At 33.1% G+C, this 12609-nt stretch overlaps 1 protein-coding gene across 1 annotated transcript; it reads right to left on the bottom strand.

The window, feature by feature from the left end:
* Nucleotides 1-3780: 3780 nt before the first annotated feature.
* LOC142545744 (ABC transporter B family member 1) lies at nucleotides 3781-10220 on the bottom strand. The gene is made up of 10 exons (XM_075653099.1): nucleotides 9336-10220; nucleotides 9192-9246; nucleotides 8925-9100; nucleotides 8641-8841; nucleotides 8302-8561; nucleotides 7898-8214; nucleotides 7587-7810; nucleotides 6180-6553; nucleotides 5374-6088; nucleotides 3781-5286 (listed from the first exon to the last, which is right to left on the bottom strand). Exons 1-10 carry the CDS (start codon nucleotides 9810-9812, stop codon nucleotides 4018-4020), a joined length of 4068 nt encoding a protein of 1355 aa, XP_075509214.1. The 5' UTR covers nucleotides 9813-10220; the 3' UTR covers nucleotides 3781-4017.
* Between the last annotated feature and the right edge of the window lie 2389 nt (nucleotides 10221-12609).

Below are 12609 nucleotides of genomic sequence, written 5' to 3'. Positions count from 1 at the left end.
TTTAATTGATTTTCTTTATTTTTTTTCAATTTATATAATTTTCATCTTTCATGTTTGTTTAAAATATAATTTGATTTTATAAAAATATATGAGGCTATCTTAATTTTGTAATATGCCCCACGGGCAACTAAGGTAGAGTTTCTTAAAAAACAAATAATAAAATGTGAAAACCAGTACCGATGTTAACATAGGCCAGTAGATAATACTGTTGTTTCACTAGAGGGGGCTGGAACTTTATCCGATGTTTCCACACCGTAAATCGTAACGTTGTACATTATTTATTTTTTAAAATATTTTAAAAAATTAGAAATTGTGAATTTTAAGTGCTTGAAAAATATGTTTTAAAGCAGTTTTATGCTTATTAATTATGATTACGAATAATCGTTTTTATTAGTTTTTTATAAAGACAATATAAAGCATAAGCAAACATTAAAAAAATTATATTTGACGGGCTCTTTATTTTTTGGGGAAAAAAAATTAAAAGAGTTTAAAAATGACTATTTCATCCAAACATATCAAAATCTGACCAAGTAATAACAATCGATCTCCTTTGAAGAGAGATGCGTTCAACATCAAAATTTTAATTTTAAAAGGCATTAATTGTTATAATAATTCCAACCAGTTCTGTGATTAGAGCATGGGATTTTTAGTTTTTAATAATTAATATGAATAAATAAATGAATGAAATATCTAGTTATTTTAATTTTCAGCACCAAGAACTATTAATTTTTGAAACCTCACATCTCTTTGCTTGAAACAAATTAATGTAGTGGGAAATATTATAATTAATACGCAATTTATGTATTATAGTTCATAAATCTATTACCTATATAAAAGAGCCAATCTTTTTAGAATTGTGATTTGTCTTTTAAGCCCTTCATTAATTTATAGAATTTAATTAATTATTAATATTAATCTATTACCTATATAAAAGAGCCAATCTTTTTAGAATTGTAATTCGTCTTTTAAGCTCTTCATTAATTTATAGATTTTAATTAATTATTAATATTAATCTGTACCTATAACCAAAACATTTGTCTTTTAAGTCCTCGTTAGAATTGTGATTTGTCTTTTAAGCCCTTCATTAATTTATAAATTTTAATTAATTATTAATATTAATCTATACTTATAACCAAAACATTTGTCTTTTAAGTCCTTATCAATACAAATCCAAGAATTCAATAAAGATATATATATGTGAATTTCTAATTGTTGTAATAATAAAAATGAAATATCAAAATTTTTAATTTATTCCACCTAATATATAATTAATTAGTAGCTTAATTACTCCACATAATATATAATTAGTAGTCTAAAAAATGCTAATGAATTATCACTACAATATATATTGATTGTAGTAATTTATATCACTTTAAGAATAAAATGTAACTTCTATATTAAATTTCTCAAATAATCTATCTTGATATTACCTTTAAATATTTTACCCTTTTAATTTTTTATCTACATGTGATTTTATGATTTTAATGCAATTTTGTAATTATATTTTAATGTAGTTTCTAATTAAGTAATAAATTATAATATCACAAGAAGAGATAAGAAAAAATAATTATATATACAATAATATTATAAGATGATAAGTATATAATAATATATTAATATGAAATTTAATACTAATATATTTTATGATTTTTTAACTAAGAATTGAAAGTAAAGAGTTTAATAACTTATTTAGTAGAATTTATATAAATAATTATGAATGTTAATATATTAATAATATCATAAAATATGAATCTCATAGAAAAATCCAGAGAGTTAGCTATAATAAGAAATTTAAAGATTTTAGTAGAATTTTTTTTAAAAAAATTATATATCAGACAAATTTATAAATTAAATAAACAAAATTTGGTAGTATTGGAAACATCTACTAAGAATATTTAAGATTTAGGCGTAAGGGTCTAAAGTTAAACCCGACCATGGTTTACAAAAGCACTGAAACCAAAATCAGAACTAAAATCTTTTCTTGGCTTCAGTTCTAAAATCAACTATCATAATATATAAAGTTAAGGCAAAATTTTAAAACAATTAGTTTCACCGTCTCACATATTTTATGACCATTTTATTTGATATTTAAAAATGGATAATAGAAGCAATTTTTTTAAAAAAATTATATCCTAGAAAAATTTATAAATTCAATACATAAAATTTGGTATTATGTGATCTTTTGATTTATAATTTTTAATTTTTATATATATATACTATTTATGAAATTTTAAGAAAAAAATCAACATCAAAATAATTGACAGAAATATTGCATATAATTTGTCTATGATACAACTGCAAAACTTAAAAAACAAATGATTTCAAATGTTCAATACTACGACCTATTTGATATTAAAAAATGGATCATAGAAAACATATAATTTGAAATGTCCAATGGACATACATATACAATTACTAAGCACATAAAAATAAGTAGAGCTGGAAGTATTACATGTTAACATTACTCATCTCTTTCCGATCATTGGAATGACAACTTATATAAGAAGAGCTGGAAGTATGTAAGAAAAACATCAACGCGATACATAATCATCAAGCTTTCAACAGTGTGATTATCTTCAAGCCTGCATACTTAAAGAGTTTGAGCGCAATCAAAGATCATATATGTATCGCTCATCAAGCACGCACTCAACAGAAAGTTATCTGATCATTCAATGATCAAATTCGTGCTACTAAAACAAATTGTTTACTTACATCAATAATCTTTTGAGTTATTTGATTAATAGTGGTGTCTGGTGAACTGAGAGTTCTAAAAATCCATAAGTGTAAAGTGATCACTAAGAGCTCCAAAACAGGCAGTATGATAAGTATTGATTGGAGTGGGTTGTTGCAAAAAGTTTTGTAAAACTAAAGTCTTTTAGTAGAATCCTTCATACAGAGAAAGAAGTGGTGACGTATGAGTATTTTTCTCCGAACATCCATAAAATTCTCATGTCTTTACTTTTCACAAGTCTTTATATTTCGAACTTTATCTTGTTGTTTAGATTGTCAATCGGTTGAGAATTTCATTAGAAATATTGAACTGTCTTCCGCACTTATCACGTGGTTCATGAGAAAAGTTTTCAACCGTCTAAAAACGATTGAAAATAAATTTTAAAAGCAAATATTTTTTAAAGAATTTATTCACCTCGTAATTGAATGCTTAATGAAAAATATAAATTATGTACTTTTTAAAAATTTATTCATTAACTAATGTATATGAAAATTAATTTATCTATGATATATAATTCTAAAAGCAAAAGGTAAAAAAATTTTGTAGGAGGTTAAATAATATTTAAATTGAATATTAGAGGTTATATTTCATTATCAATATTATTATTTCATTAGTTTTGATAATATTTTGATGAGTTAGTCACAAATATTTTAAATTAATAATTATTTGTCATTATTGTGCTTCACTTATATAAATTATGATTTATGCATTTATAAAATCCATAATTGAGTTGATTTTTAGGTTATTATACCTTATACGTAGTGCTTAAATATATATTTTTTTCAAAATTTGTTTCAGTTCAATTCGTTCTATATATTATGCTCATTATAATTTATTATATAACATAAAATCAACATTTTGAATTTTAATTTGAGATACTAAGGAAATGATAAAACCACATAAAAATAAACAAATTTCATCATGTTCCAAAAGAGAAACAATAACATTCAAGATAATGAAAAATAGATGATTTCAATAAAATGATGAGGAAACTTAGACAAAACAGCCACACAGAAATACCCAAAAACTAAAAATTAAACAAGAAAAAATTTGATAACACTTTTTCATATTATGAATATTCAATAGAAAATGGTTCTTTCGATTTCACTCAATATAACTGTTTTATGTCCACTTACTCATTACAACGTTTATTCACCACGTGCGTTGCAACGCACGTGTTACTTGCTAGTATATCAAAATGCAGCTAAAACAAAAGGAGCCACAAAAATCACTTGCATGTATTTAACTTGTTTCAAGTGCTATGTTACGTTCCTTTATCCTCAATCTTAATCTTCGCGAGGACGAGAAGAAGTCGACCCCGACACCATACTCACAGCTTGGCCATGCGTAAATCTCTGTAACTGAATCATACGTGAATATATACCCTCAGGATAATTTTTCAACAGATGAGAATGTGAACCCTGTTCTGCAACTTTCCCGTCATCAAGAACAGCGATAACTTGTGCGCTCCTGATAGTCGATAATCGATGTGCAACAATGATCGTTGTTCTTCCTGCACAAATCCGCTCCATGGATTCTTGTATGCACCTTTCGGATTCTGTGTCGAGTGCACTGGTGGCCTCGTCGAGGAGAACTATATCCGCTTTCCGCAAGAAAGCTCGGGCAATTGCAACTCTCTGCTTCTGACCTCCAGAGAGCTGGACCCCTCTTTCGCCGACAGATGTTTTGTACCCGTCCGGCAGTGAGGATATGAATTTGTGTGCGTTCGCTAGTGTTGCTGCCTCGATTACCTCGGTCTCGGTGGCAGATTCGTGCCCATAGGCGATGTTTTCATATATGGTGGTGGCGAATAGGCACGGTTCTTGTGGGACAACGGCTATGTGCCGTCTCAGGGACTTGAGGTTGTATTTTCTGATGTCCTTCCCGTCGATCATGACACGCCCTGATGAGGGTTCGTAAAATCTTTGAATAAGTGCAATGACTGAGCTCTTACCACAGCCACTCGGCCCAACGAGAGCGAGCGTCTTCCCAGCCCTGGCACGGAGATTGAAGTCTCGGAAAACGGAGACATCAGGCCTGGTGGGATAGGAGAAGTCGACATGCTTGAATTCCACCTCACCTCGCAGCCTGTCTGGGATGGGGGTTGAATCAGGCTCGTCTGGCTCAATTTCAGTTTTTCTGTCCAGAAGGTTGAACACCGAGCGCATCGCTCGGCCACCCTTTATGAAATCTGGAGCAAGAGTCAGTGTTTCAGCAGCACCATTGGCAGAGACCATGAGGACCATGAAAACACGGATCGTTTTTGAGAAGTCAGAGATTCCATGCTTCACGAGCCACGAGGCATACCACAGACCTAGGGCGTAGGATGCATACAGCAAGAATTGTGCAATTCCATACCCGATTCCAGCAATCTGTCCCTTCCAGAAACAACGACGCAGTGGCGACTGGAGGCTGGAAATGAAAAGGCCAACAATCTTGGATTCCGAATTAAAGGCTGCAACAGTTCTTACATTAGCAACAGCTTCCCCAGCTAGCTGCGTAGCATTAGCGTGTGCAGCTTCAAGATCCCCGGAGAATCCATTCATGAACATTTTCTGTCCAAAGCATCAAAATAATCACATCTTATTGTCAAAGAACAAAACTAAAGTTTCAACTACCAGATTTCCAAGACGTGTACTAACCTGTAAAACAGTGGCTGCAACAACGACAGGAAATACAGCAACTAGTACAAGGGCAAGGCGCCATTGCAACACAAAACCAGCTGTGCAGGCAACCAGCATAAGGGCGGAGTTCTGCACAATAACCGATATTCTGTCTCCAATTGCCGACCTGACATTATTTGCATCGAGAGCGAGCCTCGAAGCAACTCTTGAGCTTTCATTCTCTTCTTGATCAAACCAGGCCATTTCATTTTTCAACACCGCTTCTAACATCTTTTCTCTAACACGTTTCGTCAAGTTCTCTCCCACAACATCCCAGAAGAAATGTTGTAATGTGTTGAAAATCAGTGCAGCCGATGATACACCAATTAAAAGATAGCAATATTTTGCGATTTCCCTGATCATATAAGCGTTATCAGGATTGTAATAGACACTAAGAACAGCGCTCAGAACGTATGCAAAGAATGCACTAAGCGAGCCACACACGACAGATCCTATAGAACCGAAGAAAGCGTATAGAAATTCCGGAGAATTCATCTTCGCTAGCCGCCAGAATGAACTAGCCTGTTCTTTGAACGCCAGCTTTTCAAGACGATAATTAGGATATGAAGCCTCCAAAGAGAGACTAAAGTCAGAAGTTGAGAAGTCAGACAATCTCCTCGAGTAAGGTGATCGACCATAAGAAGAGTTTCTGTTGATTATCGGTGAGCTCACCGAGTTTCTCGCACTCGAAGGCCTGCAACGAAAGAACTAAAACATCATGAATACGAAATTCTAGAAGAGAATTTGAAATTTTATCTCAAATGCAAAGGGGAAGACCGACAAACCTTGCACTACTCTTTCTTGCATTGTTGACAGAAGCTTCATGAGCCGCTTCTTGCAATCTGATAAGCTTGGAGTACACACCATTTTCTCCTTTGACAAGTAGCTCTTCGTGGGATCCAATTTCAGAAATGCTGCCTTGCTGCAGTACAGCCACGAGATCAGCCTTCTGTATCGTTGAGAGGCGGTGGGCGATTACTAGAGTAGTCCTACCAATCATGAAACGGTCCAATGCTTCTTGCACCAGCTTTTCGGATTCAGAATCTAATGCACTAGTGGCTTCATCCAACAACAAGATTGCTGGATTCTTAAGCATTGCTCTTGCTATGGCAATTCTCTGCTTTTGTCCACCGGAAAGTTGCAATCCCCTCTCCCCAACCTGTTACATTATTGAGTAATTATATCAACACATTTCAATAGGCAAATAAAGCTGTGTTTAAAGAAAAACCATGCATCCAGGAAGTTCATGCTATGGTTCATTAAATTAAATTTCAGTATTCTAAATTAAACCTAACAATCAAGCATTCTTTTTAGTTACACCAAAATTCATGCGATTCATTCTGCATTATTATCATGTTTATGGTCTAATCACCTGATCCAAATGATTTCTGCACGAGTAAATAAAACCAAGTCATGTGCAAGAACTTCTGACTTGAAACCATGTAAGTTTGTACTAATGCATGTTCAAACACTTGCTAAATTTTGACTTCATACTTAAATGTTAGGCTGAATTTTATTTTTACCAAACATACCATTTAATCAGTAGTACAATATATATCATAATACTATCAGACATCTCAATTTCGAAAACCCAAAAGTGTGGGTTCGGAATTCAATCTGCAGCCATGATTAAAATAGCTGAATTTCGAACCCAATGTTCGATGGGCCCCCAAGCTCGAGACATGACAAAATTTATCACCGAGTCCATCCATATCTTGACAAAAAAACATAAAACATCACCATGCCCACTACTTCAAATCATCCAATACAGAAACATAGTAAATGCACGATAAATGCCAGAGTCATGGCCTAGCTATGGCACTGTCTTTCCCTTTCAACTATTAGAAAGTACATGCATCATTGCCACTCTTATTTTGACGCATTAATACGAGTTTGAGTTGAACTTAGCAACAAACGTTTTGTTTTTGTTTCCACAAGGATTTTTTCAAAAGATACTGGTATATGTGGTTTAAGATTTTATTACATTCCAATAGTGATTGGCTCATGTCTAAATCAAAGGTGGTCCTTGAAGCAAAGTTTTAAATTTGCGACTAAGAGAGATTTCTTATCCAATCAATCTAGATAGGACTCGTGGGGACCTAATAATACTGGTTGGATGATGTTTAGTGTTGAGTCCTGATTGCAAGAAATTGAATTCATCGTGATAGAAGTAATAAAAACTAGCATGTAACCTGAGTATCGTAGCCGTCCGGTAGCTTGACAACAAATGAATGAGCGTTTGCAACTCGTGCAGCCTCTTCAACTTCAATCAAACTCGCATTGGGCCGACCCAAAAGTATGTTTTCCGTGATAGTTGTGGCAAATAGAGCCGGCTCTTGGCTCACCAGACCAATCTGCTGTCTCAGCCATGTTAGCTTCAGTTTCTTTAACTCATGCCCGTCTAATAGGACTTGTCCTATAATAAATTTGTCCAAATAAGATTAAAATGCTATATGACATAATTCAGTAAAATTACGATGAATCTGTGGTGTAGATTCATCACCTGAGATGGGATCATAAAATCTTTCAATGAGAGATACGACAGTGCTTTTCCCAGACCCGCTGCTTCCAACTAGAGCTATTGTTTTGCCAGCGGGAACGGTCAGAGAAAAGTTGTCAAGTATTTTAGTTTCTGGCCTTGAAGGATAGGAGAAATCCACATTCATAAGCTCTAATTGTCCTGTTACTGACTCTAATTCCAAACCCGATTCATCCTTTCTGTAGACGCTTGGTTCGTGATCGATTATTCGGAAGATTTTTGCAGCTGCAACTCTTGCCTTCACAAATGCGGCCATGCTTGGAGCAGACTGGCCTAAAGCACTATGAAGCAAGAACAAGATTATGAAAAAAATCTCTTTGACCAATTTTTTGCAAACAAACAAATCACCAAAATGGAAAAGAACTTACAGCCCACCAATCATTACTGCAAACATTGTAGCTATTGCAAGCCCTCCGTTAGTGAAATGGTGCCGAACCAAGTATCCTCCATACCAGAGTAGAAGCGCGTAACAGCAAAAAACAGTGAAATACGTAGCTCCAAGTCCAATTCCCTTGGCAAATCCAGTCCTGTAACCAGTTCTTTGAGCCATCTTGAGTGCTTCAGAATAGGCCTTCAATGCTCTTGACTCGCCTACAAATGCCAACACAGTCCGAATTTGGACTATTGTCTGCAATTATTTTTCAATTCAGCGGATCTTTTTTCAATAAACAATATCCGAAATCAAGGACTATTCATACTTTTCTCACCTGTTCCGCAATATTCCCTGCTTGTGACAGAGCTTCCTGGCTCTTGCCAGAGAGCTTGGATAAAGTTACTGTATGGATTCCTCCGATTACAGCTATGAGAGGAACCACAGCAAGAGTTACAAGTGCCAGTTGCCATACTGCAGTAAATCCCACCACAAATCCAGATACAAAGGTTGCCATATAATGCAAGAAATTTCCTAACTGAAAATAAAAAGTCAAATAAAAAACAGGAACTTTTTACAATCATACACAAATCGGTTTGTTTTTTCTTCTTTTTACTTCACCTTTTCACTGATGGCATCTTGAACCATTACTGCATCTGTGTTGATCGCGAAAACTACATCCGATGTTCGAACTTCAGTATCGAAGTACTGAATATCTTGGCTTAAAACTGCTTCTAAATACTTGATCCTCATCTTTGTTGATTGTCTCTCCCCAGTCCACATCCAACATGATATCTCTGAAACAAGAACCAGTCGAATTACCTTAACTGCAATCAAGAAACCAATGTTCGAGGAAAAGAAAACGAGTTACTTTTCCCCCAAATTTACCTGCCCATGAAGATGCCCATATTGCAGCTCCCACTACAAGAAAATAAAATGCGTACTGCAAATAACCATCAATACAAAGAAATAATGAATCAAACTTCTTCATTTTTTCCCCTTCTTTCCAAGAAAAAACATTTAAAAACTAACCTTCAAAACTTCTTGTGTCATCTTATCGACATTGTCCGCATTGGAGCCAAAAGAATTAACAAGATCAGCAAAGAATCTAAGGAACAAAGGCAACGAGCTTCCATGAACAATGGCGCCAACTGTTCCAATACTCATCAGAACATAATCCAGCCCGTCTGCAAACCTGAAAAGCTCCCCGAACCCAACAGAAACCTGCCTGGTCCCAGGCTTCTCCGCCTCTCCGTCACCGTCTTTCTTCCCGTCAGAAGTCGAAACCTCCATTGCTGCCACCGTTTCTCCTCTCTCCACAAAATCTTGTGAGAACCCTTCTCCTCTATTCCCTTGTTTCAGCGTATCCTTGCTGTGAAATTTATCGTGGGATTTAATAGAAGAAAGGCTGTTCTCCGAGTTAGCTGAAGCAACAAGCTCGAGGCCTTGCATTTCAGACCATTTCCATTGCTCTATCGCCTTTATCTCCTCGAAATCTTTTTGTGTCATTCTTTTATTCGCTTCACATATTACAATAAATCAACCCTTGAATATCTTTCCATCTTTTTCAATATTTTAAAGATCGTGTTTTTTACCCCTTTGTACATATAACTTCTCTTTGTCGTCTTCAGCGGCTCCAATGTCCACACCAGTTAATATTTACCCCGCATTCAAACTACCCCTTTATGTTTGGCACGAAACTGGTCGTGTATTTGTCTAACGTTTCCTTTTTACAGTTGGGGTGACAGTTGCTTTACCAGGCTATGTAACTCAAAGCTTGGAAAAAAAAGAAGGGACATAAAAATGACAGATGAAGGGAGGATGAGGCAGGCGAGACAGAAAAAGCAAGAAAGTTTTGGCACCCGACAAAGAATACTGTGTGTGAGCTCGAGAGGTTGGGTTTTTGACCATACATGGATACTACGGAATGTGAAATAAATGACTATGAAATATTTATTATGCACCGTCGCTTGTCAATGGTAAAACAGGAAAATCTTTTTTTCTTTTTATTTACTTATTATATCTTAAACTAAAATAAGATTATATAAAACATATTATTTACTCATATCTCACGACTAGTTGGATCAAATTCGGTTTTGTATCTCAATTTTTGGTTATTAATTTATCTTTAATTTTAGTATATTAAACAAAGTTTATAAACATTTAGAAAATTAACAAATTACTTTCGATTTTCAAAGAATGGATCTTGCCGAATTCAATACTAAATTACTCGAACTGATGTTGAAATTCAGTTAAGTTTGAGCTCGAGTAACGGATCAACGTAGTTCGGTTTCGATTAGGTCACTTGATTGTACAAAAAATTGTATAAATTAGTTAATAAATTTTTGTTAGATAATTTAGACAGCTATTTGGGAGCTAAAACTCCCCACATCATTGCTTTTTCAATTATTTTTTCTTTTTCCCACTTTTATTAAGTCAAAAGATTTCTCATTATAGGCAAATGTTTTAACCAAAGTTCTATTAAATTGTATTTGAATGGATCGATGGATTTCAAATGTATTTAAATTTAATTTTATAATTGTAAATAAATAAAATCATAAATTTCAAATTCATTCCTTCTGTATATTTATATAATATTTCATTCAAATACAACATTACAAATCTCATAATGTCAAAGATTTCTAATATCATATTTATGTTTGACCAAAGGTTAATTATTTTGTTTATAAACAGAGTAGGTCTCTTGTGAGACAATCTCACGAATTTTTATCTGTGAGACGTGTCAACCATACCGATATTCACAATAAAAAGTAATACTCTTAGCATAAAAAGTAATATTTTTTCATTGATAACCCAAATAAAATATTCATCTCACAAAATACGATCCACAAGAACTTATAAATATTGACTTATGGTACAAGATACAGCTTGGGTTAAAAAGTCCATGTTCAAACCTTTTTGACTGTATTTCTCCTACAAATCCGGCGGCATTTCTTGTACTTCGTGAACCTCTACACTTTCATTTTTCTTTTTCTTTTTTAGTTTATTTTTTGACCTTAAATAGGATATTTATATTCAATAATTAATACTTTCAAAAATGGGAAATTAAAAAGAGTTAAATTTCACTACTTTAAGTGGTTTCTAATTTGTTTCTTGTTTTATTTGTCCTTTTGTTTTGTTGGCTTCTTACAATTATTTTTCGATTATTGATTTAACGTACAATAGATCGGAACCATTAGTTTCTCTTTTTTTTAGGGATAAGTTTCTCTTTTTCATGGTTTAAATTTATATAAATTAATTTATAACTAATCGCATATGCCACCAAGATATGCATAATATTTTTAAAAAGGAAAAAAAATAATAATAACTATGTTCCAATAAAATGCCCCCACTAAATTTTGTCCACAAACAACCCTTTTATCTTTAAGCTCCAATTTGTCGAATAACACAACCCATGATTCCACCAAAATCAGTTCAATTACCTAATAAAGGCTTAAAAGCAAGCATAACATAACACAGCCATGACTTTTAATCAGTTATGTTGATTCGACCCACCCCAAAATCACTTGATTAAACTTTGAAAATAAAATTGTTATTTTTCAAATTTTGTTATTTAATTTTTTTTATTTTTTATAGTAATTCTAAGTCTCAATTCGTATTTTAATATATATATATATATTTATATATTTAGCTGGATTTAGTAATAAAATATTCGAACTCGACTTTAAATTTTTACCGACTCATTAAACAATATAATATAATGAGGTTTAATCGATATTTGATTAAAGTGGCGATCGGTAATATTTTAGTGAAGAATATATAAAGCAAGCGAGGATCTGAATTGGCCTGCAAGCTTTTTGGAATCGAAGCGTTGTTTGTACACAATTTCGCATATTTATATATTTCACTATGATTGGAGAGAATAATGACCTTTGTAGGTGAATGAAAGGGGAATTCTTAATTATTTTTCTTATAATTTATTATCTATTTGAAACGAAACATATAGTTTAAAATCTTATATATATATATATATATATTTAATTCTCATTGAATTATTTGAATGTTTTTTCAAAATCAATTGAGAAAATTGAAATTAGCAGAAAACATCTGCATGCAATAAACGTAAGCAATTAAGTAAAAATTTTACGAGGACCATGCGAACATCGTTTTTCACCGAAATCATGAGAAGCGATTTTGAAATTGCATCTCTTTTAAGTTTCTATATATTTCTAAAAATAAATAAAAATACAAAGTAAAATACCACTTTGAATAAGATTTTTGTTTAGGACTATAATTTGGACAAGCGTGTGTGTGTGTGTGTTGTCTTTGATGTTTACACAAAACC

Source organism: Primulina tabacum, chromosome 5 (assembly GCF_025594145.1).
Source record: "Primulina tabacum isolate GXHZ01 chromosome 5, ASM2559414v2, whole genome shotgun sequence".
Lineage (NCBI taxonomy): Eukaryota > Viridiplantae > Streptophyta > Magnoliopsida > Lamiales > Gesneriaceae > Primulina > Primulina tabacum.
The sequence above is the reverse complement of the archived record's forward strand: the minus strand, read 5'-3'. Positions and strand labels throughout refer to the sequence as shown.